The sequence below is a fragment of the Melospiza georgiana genome, chromosome 7 (genome assembly GCF_028018845.1).
Source record: "Melospiza georgiana isolate bMelGeo1 chromosome 7, bMelGeo1.pri, whole genome shotgun sequence".
In the NCBI taxonomy this organism is placed as follows: domain Eukaryota; kingdom Metazoa; phylum Chordata; class Aves; order Passeriformes; family Passerellidae; genus Melospiza; species Melospiza georgiana.
In genome coordinates this window covers 16,675,512-16,699,081 of record NC_080436.1, presented here as the reverse complement: position 1 = coordinate 16,699,081, position 23,570 = coordinate 16,675,512, and the positions used below count along the sequence as shown (strand labels likewise).

Sequence of the window (23,570 nt, the reverse complement as noted above, 5' to 3'; positions counted from 1 at the left end):
GATTTTGCACTGTTTATCAGCATTTATGACTCTCTGAGCATCCTGAATGAAAGACCAGCTAAAACTCTGGTTTTGGTTGCAAGTTGGGAAATGTCACTTCTGGGTTTTGACCCATTTGTAGTTTCAACAGATAAATTATATCTCAGCATTTATGTTATCTCTGGCACTGGTCATGCTTCCTTCACAGTCTGAGTTGTCATTGCTTTTCAGTTTTTCTAAGCAAAAAAAGAGAGATTGTCTGGAAACCATAATTGTTTCTCTAGAAATCTTTTAAAAATATTTTGTAAGACTACTTTCTTTAAGAAAAAAGTAAAATGTCAAGAGCCATTAACACACAATTCCAATGCTGTGTTAGAGAGTATATCAAGGTGTATTAGTTTTAAACAAACACATCTGGATAGTGAAATATGCCATTTGCCTTGGGAGTACCCACCTTTCACAAGGCTTTTATCACTTTTGCTATCTAAATACTGACAGAAGGAAGTGCCTCCTAAAGTGGGGTCTTCTAAATTTTCTAAGGATATGGCATTTACTGGAGTCAATTTATAGGAAAAGCAATAAGCATATATATACTCTCACTCCCTGTACACACACACACACACACACACATATATATATATATATATGTATGTACTTTATTTAGGGGAAATACTTGACTTAACATACTGGGCTAGGTAGTTTTTTGTTGCCAGGAATTTCTTTAAATTACTGGTTTAACTGCAGTGTTCTTGGATGATTTTCTGGGTTTGGTTAAGTTACAAATAAACACAGCCTCTTCTTCAGCTCTTTGAAATTACTATGTCTCCAGCTAGAGTAATTATTGTTACTTTTATTCCAGTTTTTTTTATTTTTTTTAATGTTGTGCTTATTTTCTGTTTCTGTAATAGCTCTTGGAAGAACTAGTGACTCTCATGGATAGTCTGTCAGTCTGGTACTCTGCTGGCTTAGAGTCAATTAGGCTTTCACAGGTGCAAGTCCAGCTGCTCCTTGGATTTATTGCACAAGACAACTTACAGGTTTGTTGCAAATTCTTGCAAGTGGTGCTTGAGTTTTAAGGGCACATTTGATGTAACTGTTGTGATTTTTGGGAGTGCTGCTCACACCAGAGAGCAGACCTGTGGCAGTCCCTCATCCTTCTCTGGGGAAGATGTTTTATTGGCTCTTAGCTTTTGCAGCTTTACTCTGCAGTCCTGTCAGTGTGCACCTGTGGAGCACAAGGAAGAGGTAGAGGGCTTCTGTTTGAGGATGGGAATATGCAGGCAGGAGTGGCAGGAAAAAGATGGGTGCTCAAGGAAGATCACATTCATTTTTTGCTGTTTGTTTTTGTAGGTCTGTGCTATGGCAGCAGCCAAACTAAACACCCTCCTTCAGACCAAAGTAATTGAGAGCCAGCCTGAGGCATGCTACCTCCTGGGGAAGTTGGAAGGCATTTTGAGTAGGTCAATTGAAGAGAAGACAGAAACATACTCGTTTTTGATTCCCCTTGTTCGGACATTGGTATCCAAGGTTTATGAACTTCTCTTTATGAACCTGCACCTTCCTTCACTGCCTCCTACCAATGGCAGCCCATCTTTCTTTGAGGACTTTCAAGAATACTGCAGATCTGATGAGTGGCAAGTTTATATTGACAAATATGTAAGTAGTAAATTCTTTTTGCATCATTTCCTCCCTCTTTTCAGCCATGAAAGCAGAGGAACCCATTCAGAAATCACATGGTACTTTTTATTTTGTTTTGATGGAACCAGATTATTCCAAATATGAAGCAATATGAAGAGAATTCATTCAGATATGATAATGAGCAAATGGCACTTTATTGGAAAGATTGTTATGAAGCTTTTATGGTGAACATGCACAAGCGAGACCGGGAAAGAGGAGAAAGTAAGCTTAAATTTCAGGTAAGGTTTTCAGTGAGTGTGAGATTCTCTTAAAAGAACTCTCTTGAGAGCTGCCTTCTAAAAGATGGAGAAAACGAATTTCAGGATGATCCAGTTGAAGTAACTGTAAACAGGTTAATTTAATTAAGATTTGATGGGCAGTGGAACTATATGTCCTTCTAGGATATACTTACTAATTCTGCTCTGTCTATTAACAGTCTTACGTGCAGTCAAAGTCATGTCAGTACAGTAGGCCTTCCTTTTCATCAGCAAGGTAGAAATATGCTCACCCATAAGCTGCATCCTCTTTGATTTGTGTTTTGAATTATTAAAACCTGATTTCCATTATGAGCTGGTTTTTGAGTTATTTTTTTAAACCCTATTTCAATACAGTTATAGCATTTGCAACAGTGAACGATTCTTCTTTAATGTGGAAAAATTGCTTTCCTGTATAAGGTCCAGATTGAGTTTTAGCATTAGAGTTAACAGGTAATTACAGGCAATACCGTAGTGAAGTTATATATCTCTTTGCTTTTTTAATAACAAAACTTGTAGGTCTATTTTATTCAAATAGCTAAAGGAAAAATGCAACGCAAGTCACATTCAAGAATGCCAGAATTTAGGAAAAATCCTACCTATTATAGTAGGGTTTCTAATACTGACTGCTTTTCTGATGATGAAAAATTACGTTATGGTGGATTCAGCATTGATAATGATCTTTAAAGTCTGGCACTATTTCTTCTAGGTCTAAGCTTTTAAAAATTTCTCTCCTAAGTATTTTATTACCTTAAAATTTCTGAATGTTTTATTGCTAAACTTTTTCCACTTCTTGTTTTCTGAGAATTCTTGGGAAGCTGTTTTCCAAGGTCAGAGGTAACTGAGTGCTGGATCTATTTGCACTGGTGTTTCAGGAGCACTTTGTGGAGCCGTTCAGCAGGAAGGCTCGGCAGGAGAACCTGCGCTACAACAGCATGCTCAAACAGCTGAGCAGCCAGCACACAGCCACGCTGAGGCAGTGGAGAGCAGCCCAGCTGTACTTGTTCTCTGAGCGTGGGCCTTGGGCTGAAAGGTGAGAATGGGCTTCCTAAACTGGGTATCATTCTTAAAAGGGATTTGCTCACTGTTTCGTGTGGTTAAAACCAGGTCAGATTGACTGCAGTAATCGTGCTTGAGGTGTACAGTCTTGAGTGACAGGACAAGGAGAAATGCCTCCAGTCGTGCCAGGAAATGTTCGTATCAGAAAGTAATTTTGGGGTGGTTGCAGTGATGGTAGTTTGTCAGTTGGACTTAAAGCTCTTGAGCATCTCTTCCAACCTTGCTAATTCTGTGAAAATAAATACTGTTTACAAAATAAAGAGTGATGGTCAGCACTGCAATGTGAAACAAAAGCAATAAACTGCATTTTAATCTTTTATTTTTTACAATGTACAAGTTACTGACCAGTATTTTTCTAAATATGCACTCTTTTGTAATCAGTTCTTTCCTGTAGGTCTTTATTCAGATTTTTTAATGAATTTTCTTGTTTTCCTAGGAAACAGCGTCCTGTTCACTGGAAACTTTCAAATGTGGAAAATTTTTCACGTATGAGACTAAAACTAGTGCAGAATTACAACTTCAACTCTCATCAGGATGCTAGTGACCTGAGAGATAATTTAGGTATAAAGTTGTATTTGCTCTCTCACTTGAGTTCTTACCAAGGAAAGATACTCACTTTCCTCTTTGTATTTAATAAGCAGTATATGCTTATGTACTTAAATCTTGATTTTTCTTTTTATTTCATCTGTAGTAAAATCTATATTATGAGAGTGATTCTTTGACCTTATGCAACATTTTCCTACTGCGTAGAATTCTTTTGCCCTGGTTCATTGAAATGTGGGGTTTTGTTGAGCAATAAATAAAAGTCAACTCCTTTGTTTTAAAATAAGAAGTCATACAACTTTCTTGTATGAGATTATTTCTTCAAGAAAGAAAAAAAAAGATCACAGTAAGCAGTGTTTGTTCAAAGTCTTTTAGAATTTTTGGCTAAAATGTGTAGATTGGACGTGCTTTGCTTCAGAAGTGTGCCAAACAGCTGAGTTAGGTGTAACAGTTAGGGGTGTAACTGTTAAGTTTGATGTATTGGATATCAAGGCTCAAGCAAAAAAACCTCCACAAAACACTCTTGTAAACCCACGTAACCAAAAAACAAATGCGGTGCATTTCTACTAAATCTGCATGCTTTAGCAATGTCTGGAAAAACATTGCAAAATATTTTATTGTAAGTTTCTACATCAGAATTCAAGTTAAATTTTTGTTGTCATAATTTTCAGTGTAGCTCAAGGACTGTTTGTAGTGTTCTGCTTAACCACAAAAATATATAAGAAACCTGCTTGCTTCTTACTTGGCTACAGCCAAAATTCAACTGTAGAAGACAGGTTTAGTAGGTTAGATTTCCAAAAGCATTGTAGCAGAAAAAGTTATGAGCTGTTTTGTCTATTTGTGCTAGGTGTGCACCAGACACAGCCCTCTAGTGAGTCTCTGCTTCTGGAGGTGGTGAAGCAGGTGAAGGTGAGTGACTTGGAAGATGATGTTCTGGAACTACCAGAAGAAGACACAACAGCCAGTTCCAATTTGTAAGTAGAACAGGATAAACAATTATAATTTGTTTCTGTGCTAGGGATAGGGAACAAGAAACAACTTTGGGAGTTGAATAGCATCCAATTTCCCTCTTTCTTTGTCTGGCCTTAACAATTCAATCCAGGGCAGTTTTGATCAGCAAAGTTACTGTTGGACTGTTGGATTTATCCTTGTTACCACTAAGACAAGAAAAGCCCCAGGGAAAAGGAGGCAGAGCAGATGTTTATGAGAATCCATTAGTGATTCACTGCTCACAGGTGGGCTGAAGCTACAGAATTGTTAATGCTTTTCTACTGTGTATATTGGCTGTAATTCTCAGGAGGCAGTCTGCTGTGTTAGGACATGGACCAGACTGGAACTGCCTCTTGTCCATAGTTGCCATGTCATTCACTCCATTGACAGCTGCATAACATGAAAATTGGTGTGGTTGGCATTTAAGTGCTGGAGTGCCTTGTGTTTAACAGCATTCCAGAGGGAAGGCTGTGCTTCCTTCGTGTCACTTGTGTGACTGCAACCAAAATAAAGGCAGGAGAGAGAGAGCAGGGAAAGGGGAGTTGAGGGAGGATAGCAAATGCTTTGCTTTGCTTCAGTAAGTGGACATGTCACGTTGTGCATGCATCTGTGTTTGTGCTATTAAGTCCAGTAGGTAGTTGGCACTCTGAGTGGTACTGATACATTTTGTACTTTAAAGGTTATTAAATGCTTGCTGTAGATTATAGCAAAATAACCCTGGAGATAACTTCAGTCACATGAACTGGAACTCAGCTCTGCTCTGGGCCAGAGAGCTTAAGCCCCTAACAATTAAATAAAGTAGGGAAATGCAGCCTGATGTTTTTGTACTTCACATGAAGTCAAGTCCACTGTGCCCAAGACCAAAATATCAAGACTGAAGAGTGATGCTGTGAAATGCTGTTTGTGGTCTAGTGTGAAACACCCATGACTGCTGATAAAAGCAGCTTTATAGAATTGTTTATGCTGCAGTTTTAATGCCATTTAAATTTGATTATTTTCTGAGCTGTGCTTTTACCAAGGATCTAAGCAACAGTATAATCTACCCAACCCTGTAACAATTAGTGGTGTTTTTGCAGGGATGAGAAGGATGAGGAAAGTCAGAAAGAGAAGCTGATATTGTCTGAAGACTGTGAACTCGTTACAGTAATTGATGTGATACCGGGCAGGCTGGAGGTCACTACCCAGCACATCTATTTCTTTGATGGCAGCATTGAGAAAGAGGAAGGTAAGCATGACCAATATCTCTTTATTTTCAGTGTAGTTCAGCATACTGCTTTTCATAGGCTGAGTTTGTTTTGAAAATGAATGTCAAAGTAATTGTAAAGAGACAAGTTGTTGGTCTGTACTTAAAATTAATATTGCACTTGATGGTTAGTGGCTGACTGATCCCTTCAGAATCAAGAATCAAGAACTGTAATTTCTGAGCTGGTAAATTGATTAACTATTCTTAATATTTCTTAAAAATAACGTACTAAAAAAAAGTTAGTACCTCTAATTTGCTTTGTAAATGGCACCTCTCTGTTCTCTTTCTACAACAAATATTGTTGTACTCATGCATTGATTAAAAAGCAGTAGTATGTAAGCATTAATCATGCATATTAATTTAGGGAACTTTAATAGAATATACTCATCTGGCTGTGAAAACACGGGAGTAAAATGTTGGACAAACAATAGTAAAATTTTCCAAATCAGTATACCAAAACATTCAGCCTTTGTTTGAGCCTGTTGAAGAAAGCAAAGGGGTTGGTTCATACTTTTTGTCAGCAGAATACATTTATAATATGTTTTTAATCAGAAAGCAAATGTATTCTACATTCCATCAGGTATTTCTTGCTTCATTTCTTTCAGCACAACAATATCTGAAGTTAATATTTTCCTAGCAAAATGGTTAATCACATCAGCTACAAGACTTTCCTTTTCTAGGAATAACTCTGAGGTGATTGAAGCTGGTTCTGCACTGTGTCTGGATAAAAAGGGTTTTTTTCGTGTATATTCCAACTCAGTAAACAGAGTGTTCCTCCTAGGGGTAGGTTTTGATTTCAAATGGCACCTTTCTCAAATTCGAGAGATCCATTTGCGCCGGTACAACCTGAGGAGGTCAGCTTTGGAGATCTTCCTTACAGATCAAACCAACTACTTCCTCAACTTCAATAAGGAGGTATGGCTTTCCTAAATGTCTGTAAGAAGCACAAGGTTAGGTTTGAGATCAGTGATTGAATTTGAGTCTGGTGCCTTTCTTAATACCGTAACACTAATAGCAAACTGTTTGCTTTACATAGTCATCATGGAAAACTACACTGCAGGCTGGCACCTAGAAACTGATTAATTGTGAAAAGATAAAACAAGATTCTCCTTTTTTCTTTCTCTCTCTCTCTGTTATACAAAATGATTATTTAACTAAAATCACATCAATAGTAATCTAAATGTCTTGAAACCCATCTTTTTAAAGATTGAACAAATTAATTGCAAATGAAAGGAGACTTTATTTTTAACTACAACATTAGAAATCATTGATATTCAGTGGTTAAAGAGTAGTGAACTTTTCTGCCCTCTGGGTAATATCAATGATCCTTTTTATGAGGAACTATGATAAATTTCAGACTTTAGGGTGAGTTACGTACTGGTAGGTCAGTGTACTAGTAGGTCAGCTATTAGAAAATGTTGTGTGGTTTGGTTTTGATGTGAAGGATGTCACATGCATCCATGTCCAAACGTTTTAAACAGCAGGAGATCGAAGGACTTGAAAGTGTAACTGTGTCCTAATTATTTCATATTTTAATTAGGAGACAAATTGCTTGATTGTCAGCTTCAGTGTCCAGAACATTCTTTTATTAGTGCTGTTTCTGACAGGTACGAAACAAAGTGTATAGTCGCATACTGTCGCTGCGCTCTCCAAACATTTCTGGGACCAGATCTCCACAGGAGCTTTTCAAAGCATCAGGTTTGATGCAGGTATGAGACCTCAGCTCAATGCTCTAAAGAGTTTCTCTGCTTTTTGAAGGACACCCTCAGTGTTTAGATGGCAGCTGCCAATTTCTACCCTCAGCCTGGCCCCTGAACTTCCACGTGCATAATTTTAGGATGGTTTGGTTTGTGTTTACAGTCAGGTAAATTATTATAGCCAGCTCTGGTGATGTGATTGACAGGCATTTTTACATGAACCTAAAATGTGGCAGATTGACTTCTGGTTTTAGTCTATGATCTTGAGTGCTGTTTTGAAACTTTTTTCACTGGATGTACAAATAATTTTCCCTGCTATCTTTTCATGATGGAGCTTTCAACAAAACTCACATGAAGATTAAGTGGGAATTATTAATATTGGTAAAAAAGGAAAATGTCGTAATGTCTGTATAACCGTAAACACAGATGAATTTTTTAATATAGTAAATGTATTTTTATCTTCCATCTCTTTATGCCAAAATTGTTTTCTCTGAGAGAGGAGGCTTTACAAATAAGTTTAACTTATTGGAAATACTTTGGTTGTTCTTTGTTTTCTTGACAATAAAAACTATTGAGTTTTATATTTACACAGAAAATATATAATCTGTCATGACACATCTCCATCACTCTACAGACAAATACTTCAGCTCTGTCTGTTCTTTGGTTTAGAATATAATAATGGAGCAAACAAAGGTGCACAGACAATTTGGTTTACAAATTGTTAACCTGTACTGTTAACCAGTGGGAGAATAATTTATAAATAAATCTTGATCTTAGCACTCAGATGGATTTCAAAGTTCTCTTCTCCTTTTTATCAGTACCTGCATACTTGCCTTCTTTTTGTTTTTCTTACTTCCTATTTTTCTTTTTCTTTTTAGCAAGGTTGCTAATTGTCTGCTGCTCTGTATTTGAAACAGTACTGTCACCAATCAGGACCTGATTTCAATGAAATATAGATAGCACAATCACTGAATCAAAGGGAATATAAACTTCATTATGGGAAATTGTATCTGGACTTGCATACAATTTTTGTGGTCTTGTACTTTTCACTTGCCCGTGCTGTCCTCTGGCATGTTGATACTGACAAGATGTGTAATTTGCAATAAATATATTTTTGATATAGTGAATTCCATTTAATCTTTCTTTGTCTTTCAGAAATGGGTTAATAGAGAAATATCCAACTTTGACTACCTTATTCAGCTAAACACTATGGCTGGACGAACTTACAATGACCTTGCTCAATATCCTGTGGTAATTAAAAAGTTAATTTTTAAATTTTTGCCAAGGGTATGTGTTTCTTCTGGTTTGAAAGATGTATTTTTAATCTCTGTCTGATATTTGACTTAATTTTTTTTTTAGTTTCCCTGGATTTTACGAGATTACACCTCAGAAGAACTGGACCTGAATAATCCTGCAGTATTTAGGGACCTGTCCAAACCTATAGGTGTGGTTAATGAGAAGAATGCTAAGACTGTGAAAGAGAAGTATGTATTTGAACACTTGCTTATATTTCTTTGTCTTTTCTGAGCCTCCAGGCTAATAACACATTTAGAAAATAAAATAGTGACAGTGAAATTTTTGAAGCTGGTTTTATGACATAACAGATGCACTTGCAAATGTGATTGGTTGGTTGCTCCTGCTGCATTCAGACTATATTATATAGCACTCAGTTATATGGCAGTGAGAGGACAAAACTTACTGTTATAAATTTTCAGTTGTTTCTCAGTTGTGAAGATGAAAAACTGAAAGATTGTAGAAACAATTTAACGGCTTGAAAAGACATAATGTGTCCCATATCTGCTACAAGATAGGGAATGTGAAATCATACTGCTGAGTTGAGCTGCCTAAGAGGTAGCATTGAGCCTAAATCTGTGCTTCCTCTTTTTTTCAAGCATAGATTATTATCTTCAGAATAAAATAGGTCTCAAGTGACTTTCAGCAAGTCCTCTGTAGGTGCCAATGACAGGTACTTACACCCACACAGCAGTATAGTGGTTTTCCCCTTGTTTGCTAGTCTGGAGAGTGAGTGTGCTGTCATACCAGACTGCAGCCAGGTGTCTTCCAGAATCTTCTGAAAACTTGGAACATGGAGAATTTTCTTTGGATTACTGGCTTCTGTCCTGATTGTAATGAAGTGAGTTCTGTAGAAGTGTGTTCAACTAGAATTTCTCACACCAGCCTTGTGAGGCTGAGGAATGTATCAGCCAGATGGTGGCATGGTAGAGTGAGTTTGCCAGTAGAAAATGAAATGGGCATGAGTGTGAAAAAGATCTCTCTCCTGCACAGTCAAACACATTTCCTAAATCTTGCAGGAAGCCATCACAAGTCTATTCACTAGTAAATATTCATTTTAGTGGTGGGGGGTGTGTTGGTTGTTGTATAAAGTCATCAGTCTTGTCTGCCCTTTGATTGGTTTCTGACAGCTGATAGCAAATACCTAGGGAAGAGTATAACAGGCATGTAAAGGCTTCATCGGGTGTACATTTTTATCTTTCAGCAGTCTTTTCTTAGGGACTTGCTAAGTAAGATTTAGAATCTTCATGTTTGATGGCACTCAATGTATTTTTCCTCTCATAGATTGCTGTGGTAATTTCTTTTGAATCTTTGCCTGGAATAAGCATAATCCACATGTAATCAACCATAATGCTCAGTTGTATTTATAAACATGTCTTTTGTCAGATATGAGAATTTTGAGGATCCTCTTGGGATGATTGACAAGTTTCACTATGGGACACACTACTCAAATGCTGCTGGTGTCATGCATTACCTCATTCGGGTGGAGCCTTTCACAACACTCCATATCCAGCTTCAGAGTGGCAGGTATGCTGGGCAGATAAGCAGCCCCCTCCTGCTTCTTCCTTGTCATTTTACTGAGGGAATTGTCAAAGTCTAACCTGGATTTTCTGATCCACAGATTTGACTGTGCTGACAGACAGTTCCACTCTATTCCTGCTACCTGGCAGGCACTCATGGACAACCCCAATGATGTCAAAGAACTTATCCCAGAGTTCTTCTACTTTCCAGAGTTCCTGGAGAATCAAAATGGTAAGCTGACTGCCAAGACTATTCTCACAAGAAACTGTTTCTGTATTCTGAATTGTTTCTGTATTCTGAATCTGAATTGTTACAGCCATTTGTGAATGCTGAGGAACACTTACTATTTAAACCATATTGTGTGATTGTGGACATGAATCATGATGCTGGCTTAAACTGTTCATTGAAGATGCCAGTTGTGTTAAGCAGCAGCCTAAACATAGTTTAAAATTCAGGCTATGGGCTTAAGGATGGCTAAAAATAGTGTTGTTTACCCAATGTAGAGTGTCTGAGATGCTCACTGGGATATTTGAAAAAGTTAGTAATAGTTAATACTGATTAAATACATAGAAAAAGTTAAAAGATATTAATTATAATTATTATAATGCTGATTAAAAAGACAGTATCCTGCATTCTGACATTAGACTCCTATTTAAATTCACATTTATTGTTTAGTGATTTGATTCTCTGTCTTTACACAATTTGAAAATGGATTTGTATGTTTTGCTGCTACAATCTACTGGAGTTCTAAATTAGAAAAAATGAGAACTCCCAAGTCACACTTTCCAGTAATTTAAGTGTGTAGAGTTGTTTTAATGATAGCTGGTGAAATTTCAGACTTCTTAAGAGCCTTGATTTTACAACCATCTAAACTTCTAAGTAACTCCCTTCTTATGAATTACCTTATGGGAGTGTTTTGGACTCTTAATCCTGGCAAAGCAAATGCAGATATGTTTACAGATAGATGTGTAAAAGATTAATACTACTTCTGTGATTGGGACTTAGCTTCAAAATCAATTAGATGTTTTGGATAATTGTTATCCATTATCATTTAAAATCATAAACATGCAGAACAGAACTTAGCCTCCTATGTCAGTGGTAGAGTTATTAGGGATTTACATGAATAACTTTTCAATATCCTTCTGTTGCACTGAGAAAATAATGATTTTTAATCTTTATTGAGAAATCAAGGTACTTGAAATATTTTGTAGCAGCTCTGAAACTTTTTTTCTGAATTATTCACCAGGTTTTAACTTAGGCCAGCTTCAAATGTCCAAAGAGGTGGTAAACGATGTTGTTCTGCCTAAGTGGGCCCACTCCCCAGAAGACTTTATTTATAAACACAGGAAGGCTCTGGTAAGATGCTGGTTGTTTGTGTAACAGAATCATAAAGGAAGTACATTTGCAGATTGTTACTATGGCTTAAATGTAAAACTAGTGGGATGGCATTCAAACTACAGTTGGGGTTACATTTGACATTACAAGTGCCATTAGAACTTCCAGTTAAAAGCTCTGTGCACATTGATAAAATGCTGAAAAGAGCATTTAATCTCATGGGCATTTTGGGCACTAATGATTTGGGCATTTGCTGTCCTAGGAGATAAAATGCAGAGGTAGGTGAGTAGGCTTCCTTTGCTATTTAAAGATGACTCTGTCTGGTGTTAGGGAGCTGGCAGGTTACCTTCCCTTGCACAGGTGCATTTCAAAAGTGCATACCTTTTGTGTCACTGTATTGATTTTCCCTCTTACCTGGCAGTTACTGTCCATAGCCAAAAGATTCTTATGCCTCTGCCCTATGTATTGCTAAATACCTAATTTGTGGATACTGTTAATTTAGGAATTGAATCTTTTCCGTAGAGAATAGTAAAAACTTCAAGAGGGAGCAGTTTTTCTCTTATTCTTACAAGAGCACTTTTTTCCTTCTAGGAATCTGAGTATGTTTCTGCTCATCTTCATGAATGGATAGATTTGATTTTTGGCTACAAGCAGAGGGGACCAGCTGCAGTGGAGGCGCTTAATGTGTTCTATTATTGTACTTATGAAGGTACAAAGCATGTTCTCTTGTCATTGTCATCAGGCTTGTGAGTTTTCATTATTAGACAGTACACACTTGATTTGTGAGTGTACCATTCAGTAGCATATGGTAAGACAGCAGATTTATAGATGAAATATGGCAGCAAACCTTGTAATGTGTCATCAAAAAAAAAAAGTATAGTTTTTTAAAAGGAGAACTGTTATGATTTTTTGTCTTTTTTCTCTAAAAGTTGCTGGGTTTTCTTGCCACATATTTACTTGCTTAAATGCATATGTGGGAGGAGATTTTCTTGTGGTTTAGAGTTCAGGCACATTGATTGAAAGCAATTAATATTACAGATAAATTTAATCTGTTAATTTCAAAGCTAAATTTTGGGTGGTTTTTGTGTGTTACTTGTTGCTTGCAATGAGGTAAATGAAATTCATTTGGTAAGACAAATTGCTCTGACAGATACACTTAAAATTCCACATGCAGAGTGGAGTTTTCAGATTGTGTTTTAAATGGAGGCATTGTCTGGGGCTTTTCTGGGGGTAAAGGGTCATAATGCTGCAAGTAAATTAAGTTGACCATATTGGTTCTTAATAAGTTGTTTGGATTGTGTTCTCTTTTTTTTTTCCTGTCCTTCATCATTCTGATTGTGATCCAGGGGCTGTGGATTTGGATGCTTTAACAGATGAGAAAGAAAGGAAGGCTTTAGAAGGGATGATAAACAATTTTGGGCAAACTCCCTGTCAGCTGTTAAAGGTACTGTTCTTTTGCTCCCTCTCAACCAGACCTTTGTGGTTAAATACAACTGAGTTACAGAGACTTCTGAAAAAAAACAGTGGTTTTTGAGGTAATGGTTTGTAATTTTAGCAACATTAAATCTTTGTCACATTACTAAAGAATCCATTTTCAAAATAAATAAATTTACTTCAAGAAGAGATATTAGGTTTTTAAGACTGTTTTCCCATTAAGAGTCTGAGTATTTCATGTGCATTGAACAAATTGATAAACTAGTCTAATTTGTTACTCCTTCAAATATTGCTTCCTAGGAGCCCCATCCACAAAGGCTGTCAGCAGAAGAGGTAGTACAAAGACTAACTAAAAGTGATACCTCTACTCTGAATCTCTTCCAACACCTCACTGAGCTGAAGTCATTCTTCATAGAGGTAGATGTGTTACTTGAAATTGTTTGAAGTCTAACCTGAAATTTGATGTACTTGGAACAAAAGGTCACAACCTGGATGAAAATAAACTTGCTTCCTATTTAGAAAGGATATTTTACAATGCAATGTGTATTGAATGAGCTCTGTCTTTTAAGTTGGCTTCCTAGATGTTGAATCCCATAATCTGCTGGCTGCTTGTGTGGGTGTTGAGTATTAAACTAGTCGCCACACCAAGAAAGCTGCAAGCCTCACTGGTGGTGTGTGAGGAATCACTGAACTTGGTAGTTAAAGTCCCTGACTGGGGTCAGGGTTTCATTTGCAGTGTTTGTGATGAGGCTTACCTGCACAAACTGAATGGGTGTGGGTCAGTCCCTTAGGTGCTCTACATGTCTGACACTGATTCCAGAGCTTTGCCTCTTACTCTTTACAGGTTCTAGATTTATCCTTTAGCTTTTGGATATAATCAGATCAAACCCATGTCCTTTCTCTTAGGGAATTAGTGATGGTGTGCCCATTGTCAAAGCTGTTGTCCCCAGGAATCAGTCACGCTCCTTTATTTCTCAGGGAAGCCCAGAGATCTTGGTGAGTTGCATGTGTCAATACTGTTCTTAAACTACAGATAGTCAAATGGCTGTATTTTTTTATGCAGCTTGTAGAGAAATATTTCTTAACTGTTCCTCTTCAAATGTGTTCCTTTAACCTGAAGCAACTGTCAGTTAAGTTAAATATTTATCTTCCAAGGAGAAGCCAGGCTGATTTGTTGAGTGGCATTTAAGAGCTGATGAGATATGACTGTAAATTATAGTGAGGCATATTGTGAGTTGACACTTGATCAACTTCCCTGCAACAACCAATTTGCTAATGCAATGCAGCCCAGATTTAAATTACAGTGTTGAGTTATTAATGGTGTCATTGTTTGTCATTGCTTTCCAACCCATATGTTAAGCTATACCATATCTGGTGCATGCACGTTCCAAAGGCCTGCACTGTTTCTAAAACTAGCTCTTGCACTAACACACATTCTTGTACTATGGCAGATAGCAAATAATGAAAGGAGAACAGTGGTTTTGTATCTGCATCTGTATATATGGCCTAGACACTGGCCCCAGTGCAATAATACCTCTGTTTTGCAGGAAAGAATATTCCAATATTCCTATTTTGTATGTCAAAGTTATTGTCTTGGCTTAATTGTGCTACATTCATAGGTTATTTGAGCACATCTAAAATTCTCCTTTGATTAGATATGGAAAACATATCTAATCAAAGTAACCTTGAGTTTTTAGATTCCTTTGTTACTTCCTCAGAAATGAAACTGTAGTACAATGTTTGTTAAACTTCTTGTGTTAATATGTTTACTATTAACAGTTAGTATTCAGAGAAGAGAAGAAACAGCAGCTTAAACTTAATGACTGATTTGTAATTAAATATTTGAGAGGGGTTGGTTGACTGGGGTTTTTAGTGTTTGTCTCCTCCCATCCTTCCTACCCCAACTTCTCTGACCTATGTAGAACATGTACTATTCTAATATAGTTCTGTGTACCACATGTGGATTAACTCATCTTAGTGGGATTTTTTTATTGATTTATTTGTTCAGGGAGAGGTGCCTGTGCTTTTTCCTTTGTGGTAGGTTTTCAAGAAGCCTCTGCTGGACTTTATACAAGCTCCATTAGCATTGAGGCAAGCAGAAAGCAAACCTCTGCGTTTCATCAACTTTTTCATTAAACTTTTTTAGGTAACAACAAGTCTGAACTGTGTTATTGGAACTCATGGTTGGCTGCCTTATGACAAAAATATTTCCAACTATTTTACATTCATCAAAGATACAACAGTGACAAATCCCAAGTAAGCAAATTTTGAGGGGGGGTACAGATGAATGCATTTAAAATAAGGAAATACAATAATTGTTGAAAATCAGTGAAAATACTGTTTTCACCAAAGAATGCATCTTCTGGTATTCAGCAATATTATCTCTAATCTATAATAGCATTCTAGTACAGTTATGTAAGTGGTATTTCAGGCTTCATTCTTAGAGCTACTTCTAATTTTTTTCTAATTATCAATCACAAAAACATTGTGTAATCTGAGATAGTCTTCATACATTCTTATGCTGTAGTAATACATAAGCATATATGGCATATTTGGATTTTTTGGTTTTAGAAAATTCCTTTTTTGTCTTTAATGTTATAATGCTTAGTAGGGACATGAGTTATCCAATTGTGTAAAAGGCTGAAAAAAACCTAAGATGAAATCTTGCTTCCAGTCACTGGTGGCAGTGCAAGTTTTACCATGGATGTAGCCTCTTCTATAGCTGGAATTCATTAGTGATGTTTAAAGACAGAGGAAGTGCAAAGTATGTGGATGTGAACCAAGGTTGCTGCTAACTGCTGTCGTTTGCCTGCAGAACACAGCGCAGCATGAGTGGCCCTTTTGCCCCAGGGCTGGAGATCACCTCCAAGCTGTTCGCAGTGTCCCATGACGCAAAGCTGCTCTTCAGTGGCGGACACTGGGACAACAGCATCCGAGTGACATCCCTTACCAAAGGCAAACTGATGGGACAGCACATCAGGCACATGGGTCAGTCACTCTGTGTTGGGAAATGGAAAGGGTTATGTGTGTTATTTGGTGGTCCCAGAATATATCCACATCCCCTGGGCGCCCAGGTGTAGCAGCTGTAAAGGAATAACAGCATGAAAGCAGAGGAATGCTTGAATTGGGATTATACATAAATACTTGAGCATGGCTTTTCAGTCATTGGACTGGTGCTTTCATGTAGTTTCAAAATAAGGCTTGCCTGCTATTTTTAGGTAGCAAAGCTGAATGTGTCCAGTGGGTACATTTGGTTGTATGATGATGTCATTGTTTAGTAATGTCACCAGCCCTTATCGCAGTAGAGTATTTCATGCTGACTGCAAATCAGGATACAGTGTGACAAATTGTATCCACATTGTCAGTCTGAGGGAAATTAGTCTTAATTACCCATGTGACAGCTTTGTCTTCTTTTCTTTATCTAGACATTGTGACCTGCTTGGCAATAGACCACTGTGGAATTCATTTAATTTCAGGCTCCAGAGATACTACCTGTATGATATGGCAGATTGTTCACCAGGTGGGTTATTGAGGCATACTCAGAAGCAGTTTCTGGATGTATTTTTTTCCTCTGTTTTGCTATTATGTTTTATTGATTTCTTTTCAGGTTTGTAAGGAAGATAGTGCACTAAAATCAATTAGCTTAGTAATTTTACTCCTATTGTCTTCTCTGAAGTACTATACATATTAGTTGCTATATAGTTGAAGTGTGCTATTTTAGAGGATCTTTTAAAGATTTCAGAGATTATTTTCAGGGCAGGCAAATAAGAATTTTAGGCAGTTCTTCACTCCTAGTAGTTGCATTTTAGCACTGCCTTTTCTCTGGTGGGTATTGATAACTACAGCAAAGATAGTGCTGTGTATTGCATGTGTTTGGACTGGCTTTTGAGAATTCTTTAGTATTGGTCTCATGCTTTCACACAGTGAATGTAGTTGTGTGATCCACATGTGTACTTACACTCAATCATGATTTCCATCATTAAGCATTTAAATGCTGATTTCTGATTGCTGCATTTAAGATATACAAGTAGGATTACTTGCTGGGGGAAGCTGTCATGTTTTGGACAGTAGATTTCATCTAGTCACCTTGGCCTTATCATGGAACTGAAGTCAGCAGTAGAGTGATGAATAATTGCATGTGCTTTTGTGGAAGCTGTCTTTATGGTTGGGGTATTTATAATTTTTGTAGTAACAGTGCATGGTCAAAAAAGTAAGATTTTAGTGCTCATAAGAGTTGCTTTTTGTCTCAAGTGAGAATAAATGTTGGAGATTTTTTTTTGTTTATCTTTTCATAGTGAGTTAACTCACACTCTGGAAATGATCTTTATTTAGAAGTGCTTTTTCTGAAGATTTTAAATGTATTTTTTGTTTAAAGATATATAAATCCTATTTTATGCAGAGTAAATGTTTCTTGTGAGACTTTTATCTTGGTCTTTACAAAGTGGCAGCAATGGACTGCGTACTGGCATTTCCATTCTACTTGTCTTCTCCGCAGTGACGCCTTCTGTATTTTGATACTTGTTCTGTATTCCTGCATGCTTCAGGATTTCAGGGCCTAATTGGCAAACAAATTTTTATCACAGAAATTAAAATAAATAGTTCTCTGTAGAACTATTTACAGTATCTTCTTTCTAAGGACCGTTCTTTCCTTAGAACTGGTTTAAGAATTAGTCTGTATATGCTGACAGTGCACTCACTGGGACAAAAGCTGTGATACCTGGAGTTACATGGGGACATTGCTATTTTTAATGAGCATTATTCCAAGATTTCCTTTGTGTATTGTACTACTGGTAGTCACTGAGAAGTACTGTTTGCTTCCTTTTCCTTGGAAAATGAAAAGAGTTGCAGTTACTTTAAGTAAAATAAAAGTCAATTTCAGTTTTTTTTAAGCTTGATTGTGAAGATAGTGCTTGATTCCAGGGTAGTGCTTGATTCCTGGGTAAACTCTTAAGAACTGGACAAGCCCAGATACACAGGTGAAGAATGAGTGTGTGGATGGGGTATATGAACAACTCTTGTTAGGCCAGCTCACTGTTGTCCTTACACTCCTGGATACCTGCAGGGGGAGGAGGGAGTCAGCCAAGTAACCTTGTCTCTCACACCCACTCCAGTAACTACATGTTCATTCATTATTGGGATTTCAGAAAGTGAGGTGCTGACAGAGGGTAATACATTGATACTGGAGTGGTGAGTTATGCCTTTGGCTTTGACCTCTGTCAAATATACACCTCACACAACTGGTGATGAAGATACCAGAAGTTCATTTTTTGTTTGTCCTTCAGCTGCAAGAGAATTTGTCATTGCACTTTTTGTTACTCTCAGGGAGGAGTGCCTGTAGGCCTGGCACCTAAGCCATTACAGATCCTTTATGGGCACACAGATGAAGTTTCGAGTGTTGGCATCAGCACTGAACTGGACATGGCAGTGTCAGGATCCAGGGTAAGCACCTTCCTACTTGTCTATTTTTTTGCCTCTTCTCAAGCAAACTCAAACCATATAAGGTGTTTGAAGTTGATTAAGAATAATAGAAAAAAAGTCACTATTTCACAATGTTTTTCTTAAGCCTTCCTTATCAAGAAGATATTTGCCATCCCTTTTGCTGTCTGCTTAAATCAGACTGTCTCAAACTGCAGTGCAGAGCATAGACCTCACCTACTATGTGGTGTTATTCTGCACAGATGAGCTTTAATATGTGTGGATTTTCTTGGAGATTTTAAGCTTCTCATAGCAACAGTGTTCTGATTGTTTCTTCCCTGCTGTGTTAACCCTGAAGGTTCTGTGCCACTTGCTCATGTTATGCCTTACTATACTGCACAGGCAGGCTGCTGAACTCTGGCTTTGTACTCCATGTCATGCCTGCTCATAAATGTGACCTGTGAAGTAGCTGATTTGCTGCCTGTCCTCCCTCTTGCCCAACTTGTATTTGTTTTTTTTCATATGCCTATAGTACCTGGTCTTGAGGGGAAGACTTCTTTGTGTAGAGTTCCTAATGCTTAGTAGTCCTTATCTCCCACTAAGGATTGAAGTGCATTCAGAGTATTCCCTGTGTCCTGTGTATGTAAATTCTGAGTGTTGTGATAACCGTCCTGCTGAATGTCCACTGCCCTCGATGTGCCTGCTGCAGGATGGCACCGTCATTGTGCGCACCATTCGGAAGGGTCAGTACGTGAGGACTCTGCGGCCCCCGTGTGAGAGTTCTCTCCTGCTGACTGTTCCCAATCTGGCTGTGTCCTGGGAAGGCCATATAGTTGTCCACACCAGCGTGGAAGGAAAGACTACTCTCAAGGTACTTAAGTTTATGGAAAACCTCTGTTTCTGTCACTGAAGATTTTAATCATAAGTGTATCTAACTTTATCTCATTTCCTGTAGTAATGAGGCTTTTTGAGCAGTGTCAGTTTCCATATTTTTTTTAAATTTTGCTGGCCAATTCAAGTGAAACTTGGTTAAAGGTAAATGAATATTGTGCTCCTTTGAGTTTCATAAAAATCTCCAAACATCTGCAAGATGCTCAAGCATGCATTAGTGTGTCTTCCTGGGAGAGCCACTTTGGATTGGAAAACTAGGGGGAGCAAGTTCCACTGTGCTCAGAAACAGAGGCTTATAAGGAGAGCAGCAAGTTCTTGGTGCAAGATGCTCAATGCCCACAGAGTTTCTTAGTTTGGGATTGGAGATACAGCTATAAGGTTGTGTCTGTTGAGCAGTGTAGTTGCTTTAATAATGGTAGAGGTGTTGTGATTTCTTTAAACATGGGAGATATCTTGGAAAACAAATCTCTGATGTAGGCATACTAACTACATTAGGAAGATGGGGAGAGAAGAGATTCAAGGTAATGCCAGGCTGGAAGAACTTAAGATGGTTTTGTTATTTGCATCTGTAATGCAGCAAGAAGTCATTGGCTTGTCTAGAAAATGCTGCTGGATCTAGCTCTATGGAAATATGCTTTTTTCCTTCTGCTTTTGGATTTGGGAGGGCAAGAGAGTAAGGGGGGTGGTAGCAAGGCTGAGATAAGTGCAATCTTGCTTTCTTTTTTCTTAACAAAAAAATAGGGACCTGTCTATTAAATCCACGGATGTTTCCGGGAAATTTAGAATTGATTGAATGGACTACAATGTTACATCAAGAGGTGGCTTCAAAAACTTCAATACAGGACCTTCCCTCCACATACATTGAGTATAGGCTCACTACTCTTGCATCATTCAACAGGGAGGCTCTTGTCAGCATTGTCACCTGTGGGTTGTTGCCAAATTAGTGCCTTTTAATGAGCAAAAGATACAAGTACAACACTCTTCATCCTGTCAGTCCTCTGTGACATATTTATTTTTGATCTCTTCAGGATAAGAATGCATTACATCTCTATTCTGTCAATGGGAAATATCTGGGTTCTGAGACTCTGAAGGAGGAAGTGTCTGATCTGTGTGTAACTGGCGAATATATCGTCATGGGCAGTCTGCAGGGATTTCTTTCCATACGGGATCTCTACAGGTAATGTACCAGCATTTGTACTGAGATACAAATATGGAGCCTTAGAGAGAAGTGACTGTGTAATAAACTTTGCTTGGTGCTATAGGTGATAGCTGTTGCTTTTTTTGTGTTCCCAAAAAAAAAAAGTTTTGATGGAACTAAGATGTGCAGAAAAACAAAATGAGAGGTTGTAACAGATCTCTTTCTTGCCAGACATTTATCCCAATTAAACACCTAGAACTGACAGGAGGAGCTGTCAGTTTGCAAACTGCTGTGATTAGTCACAGGGAGCTCAGCAATTGCAGGATCAAGCCCCACATAGTTCTACACCAAGTTTTAAGCTCCACTTAAAACAAAACAAACATCCCTCCATTGCTCCACAGAATGGGAGGGATGTTTGTCACTTAGGCAGCTGTGGGACTAATGTCATGGTTTTTCAGTGAAAATGTCTTAGCTTACTGACTTAAGCTGTCCACATCTGTTTTTGTTATCGAAGCTCTATTTTGAGATAAAATTAGATTCTTAGGATACAGTTAGATAATTGAAACTGCAAATTTTATCCTTGAGAAACTGTGTTTTATAGTGCATCTCTTGGACAGCAATTTCACTTGCATGTGATTCTTTGCAGTATGTGCAAGCAAATACATGATTTACTTTCTCTCTGTGGTTTTTGTTCCTTCCAGCCTGAGTCTGAGCATCTCTCCCTTAGCCATGAGACTGCCAATCCATTGCATTTCTGTCACCAAAGAGTACAGCCACATCCTTGTTGGCCTGGAGGACGGCAAGTTGATTATCGTTGGTGTTGGCAAGCCGGCAGAGGTAAAACCCACCATCAAGAACTTTTTCTACCGAACTGTGGGAAGTTCACTTATTTCTGCTTTCCAGTTGAGCAAGAGGTCTCCTCTTTGGCAGGGTAAATTTAAGAGCAAGTTTCAGTTTTCAGTGGGAAACAAATAACTTTTGAGACTGCTCTACTGAAAGTTCTGATTAAGAATCAGATGTGTATAGGGATCGCAGATGGGAAGCTCAGCTGGACTAACTTCCAGACTTTATCACTCACATCTGAATAAGCAAAGTCATAATAGCTAACCTTTTCTGAATGGGATAGTGTTGTCAGCCTCTTCTTGATGAAATTTTTTTCCAGAAGAAATTTGGAAATGAAAGAGAGCAAGTTACTTCCTTTATTTTTTTTTTATGGTTTCTATCAGATATCTTTTAATACACATTGACTGACATTGGGGAAAAAGGTATTACTTCCATCTGTTGAGATCTCTAATGGCAATGCACAGGGAATCACTTCTGTAGGTTCCCAGTATGCTTGTGCTCCTTATGGTGAATAGAAACGTGTTGATCCTGCATATGCAATATCAATTACAGAGCATCCATCTCTCAAATAGATATGCCCAATTTTTCTTGTGCAAAACCATAGTTTTTGCTTTAATTACTTCTTGTAATGACTTTCAAAGTACTTGAGTTAACCTTAAACTGCTTATTATCTTTATAACTCAATCTCTGTTGTGCTGCTATGTATTTATTTGAAAATGTGATTATCACTTTTGCATGATCTTAAGTACATGCTGGAAAAGTGAGTATTAATTCTATTTTATATTCTAAATGTGAAAACAGAGCAACTTTATTTGTCAGTATTTTTAACTTTTCTTGCTAGGATATACATAGTTTAATATTGGAAAAATATTCACACAACTGTAGTCTGATTTTGCTTGCACTGGATGTGGAGGGGACATTTCCACTGATTATCAGTTTTCTATTGTAGAATTGAAAAAGAGATTATTATTATGTGGTTAAACATATGGTTGTAACAGCAGTTTTAAAGCCACTGTCCTTTCTAAGCTTCCTATCCCATAGAAAAGATCTTTTGTAGGCTGAAATTTGTGTGTATCATTAGACTTAAGGCTTTTTGTTTTCTTATTTTCATTTTTTAATCACATCTATTTTTCTAACTATGCAGAAAGTGTTGTTTCAAAGACTGGATTCCTTTTATGGTTATAGAGGCTTTCCAGTGACTTTTTTCCCAGGATTTTCTGTTTACAGTTCAGATGATATGCAAGCTTAATATCTGTGTAAATATGTTTTTTTTTTAACACAAACATATAAGGAACAACATTATGTCCCAGATTTTCTAGTTTTCTATAATGGCATCAACCAATATATTTAAAAAGTGTGTGTATGTGTGGTGTTCATTTGTTGAATGACTTATTTTGGAAGGAGTGTGTTAATTCCTGGAACTTTATCTATATGCAAAGACAGTGTTGTAGTTCTGGCTTTCAGTGGTGATATTGATCCTTAGGACAGAGGATTGGATCCTTGGCACAGACTTGCTTTAATGTGCAAAAAGTGAAATGATGCTTGCTATCAAGATTGGCCCTTAGTGTTTCTGCACTGACAGTTTCTAATATGGAGTATAAGAAATGCTTTTGTATTTTTAACAATTACTTAGCTGTTTTGGATGTTACAGAAGTCTGGGCAATTATCACTTGTTAGTGTTAATCCTGGTCAGTGCTGTGCCTTTTCTAGAACACTGCTGCTCTGCTGATACAGCTCAGAAGCAGGTAACATTTGTAGTAATAACTGTGAGGAACTGTTCTCAAACTTGTAAAGGCATGGATCTTATTTATTGAACTGTGAGGATTTTCAGAACGTAATCAGCTGCCAGGCTGATCACTATGGGCCAATCATCAACCTTGTGCTTAGGTAATGAAGAGTTTCTTACAAACTGTTGTCAGATTGTAGACCTACCAGATGCTGGATTTAATATGGCCTCTGGTTGCTTGTTATCCATCTTATCCTGTGGAATACTCTCTATGAATTACTTCTGCTTTAAACATTCCTCTGAGCACTTCACCCAGGATCTTTGGAAGACTGTATAAATTTGATACCAGGAGATAACCTTTCCCTTTTTCCTTTATTCTGCTATCACTGTCCTGCATCTTGGCTATTTTTTTCCACTTCTGGCAATTTCTGTTTGAAATCTCTAAAATAAAATGTCCTTTCTTCTCATTTAGTTCATTTTTGCTTGGCATTCACCTCTTCTTTTCTCTTCCTATCAAAATAGCAATCTAAAC

General features: G+C 37.5%; 1 protein-coding gene across 5 annotated transcripts in view; it reads left to right on the top strand.

The window, feature by feature from the left end:
• NBEAL1 (neurobeachin like 1) overlaps positions 1 to 23,570 on the top strand; it is a 79,627-nt gene that overhangs the window by 49,241 nt on the left and 6,816 nt on the right. For 2 of the 5 annotated variants that reach the window (XM_058028493.1, XM_058028489.1), the window contains 25 exons: positions 888 to 1,016; positions 1,330 to 1,635; positions 1,746 to 1,895; positions 2,786 to 2,943; positions 3,406 to 3,530; positions 4,360 to 4,486; positions 5,579 to 5,727; positions 6,527 to 6,660; positions 7,353 to 7,454; positions 8,598 to 8,693; positions 8,802 to 8,926; positions 10,122 to 10,262; positions 10,357 to 10,487; positions 11,503 to 11,612; positions 12,183 to 12,300; positions 12,938 to 13,035; positions 13,326 to 13,442; positions 13,932 to 14,021; positions 15,172 to 15,281; positions 15,841 to 16,013; positions 16,451 to 16,545; positions 18,348 to 18,464; positions 19,150 to 19,311; positions 20,360 to 20,508; positions 21,171 to 21,306. In XM_058028493.1, the coding sequence (XP_057884476.1) occupies positions 888 to 1,016; positions 1,330 to 1,635; positions 1,746 to 1,895; positions 2,786 to 2,943; positions 3,406 to 3,530; positions 4,360 to 4,486; positions 5,579 to 5,727; positions 6,527 to 6,660; positions 7,353 to 7,454; positions 8,598 to 8,693; positions 8,802 to 8,926; positions 10,122 to 10,262; positions 10,357 to 10,487; positions 11,503 to 11,612; positions 12,183 to 12,300; positions 12,938 to 13,035; positions 13,326 to 13,442; positions 13,932 to 14,021; positions 15,172 to 15,281; positions 15,841 to 16,013; positions 16,451 to 16,545; positions 18,348 to 18,464; positions 19,150 to 19,311; positions 20,360 to 20,508; positions 21,171 to 21,306 (3,348 nt within the window). Of the gene's footprint in view, positions 1 to 887; positions 1,017 to 1,329; positions 1,636 to 1,745; positions 1,896 to 2,785; positions 2,944 to 3,405; positions 3,531 to 4,359; positions 4,487 to 5,578; positions 5,728 to 6,526; positions 6,661 to 7,352; positions 7,455 to 8,597; positions 8,694 to 8,801; positions 8,927 to 10,121; positions 10,263 to 10,356; positions 10,488 to 11,502; positions 11,613 to 12,182; positions 12,301 to 12,937; positions 13,036 to 13,325; positions 13,443 to 13,931; positions 14,022 to 15,171; positions 15,282 to 15,840; positions 16,014 to 16,450; positions 16,546 to 18,347; positions 18,465 to 19,149; positions 19,312 to 20,359; positions 20,509 to 21,170; positions 23,515 to 23,570 lie in introns of those variants that run through there. The other 3 variants (XM_058028491.1, XM_058028488.1, XM_058028492.1) reach the window with 2 other exon arrangements.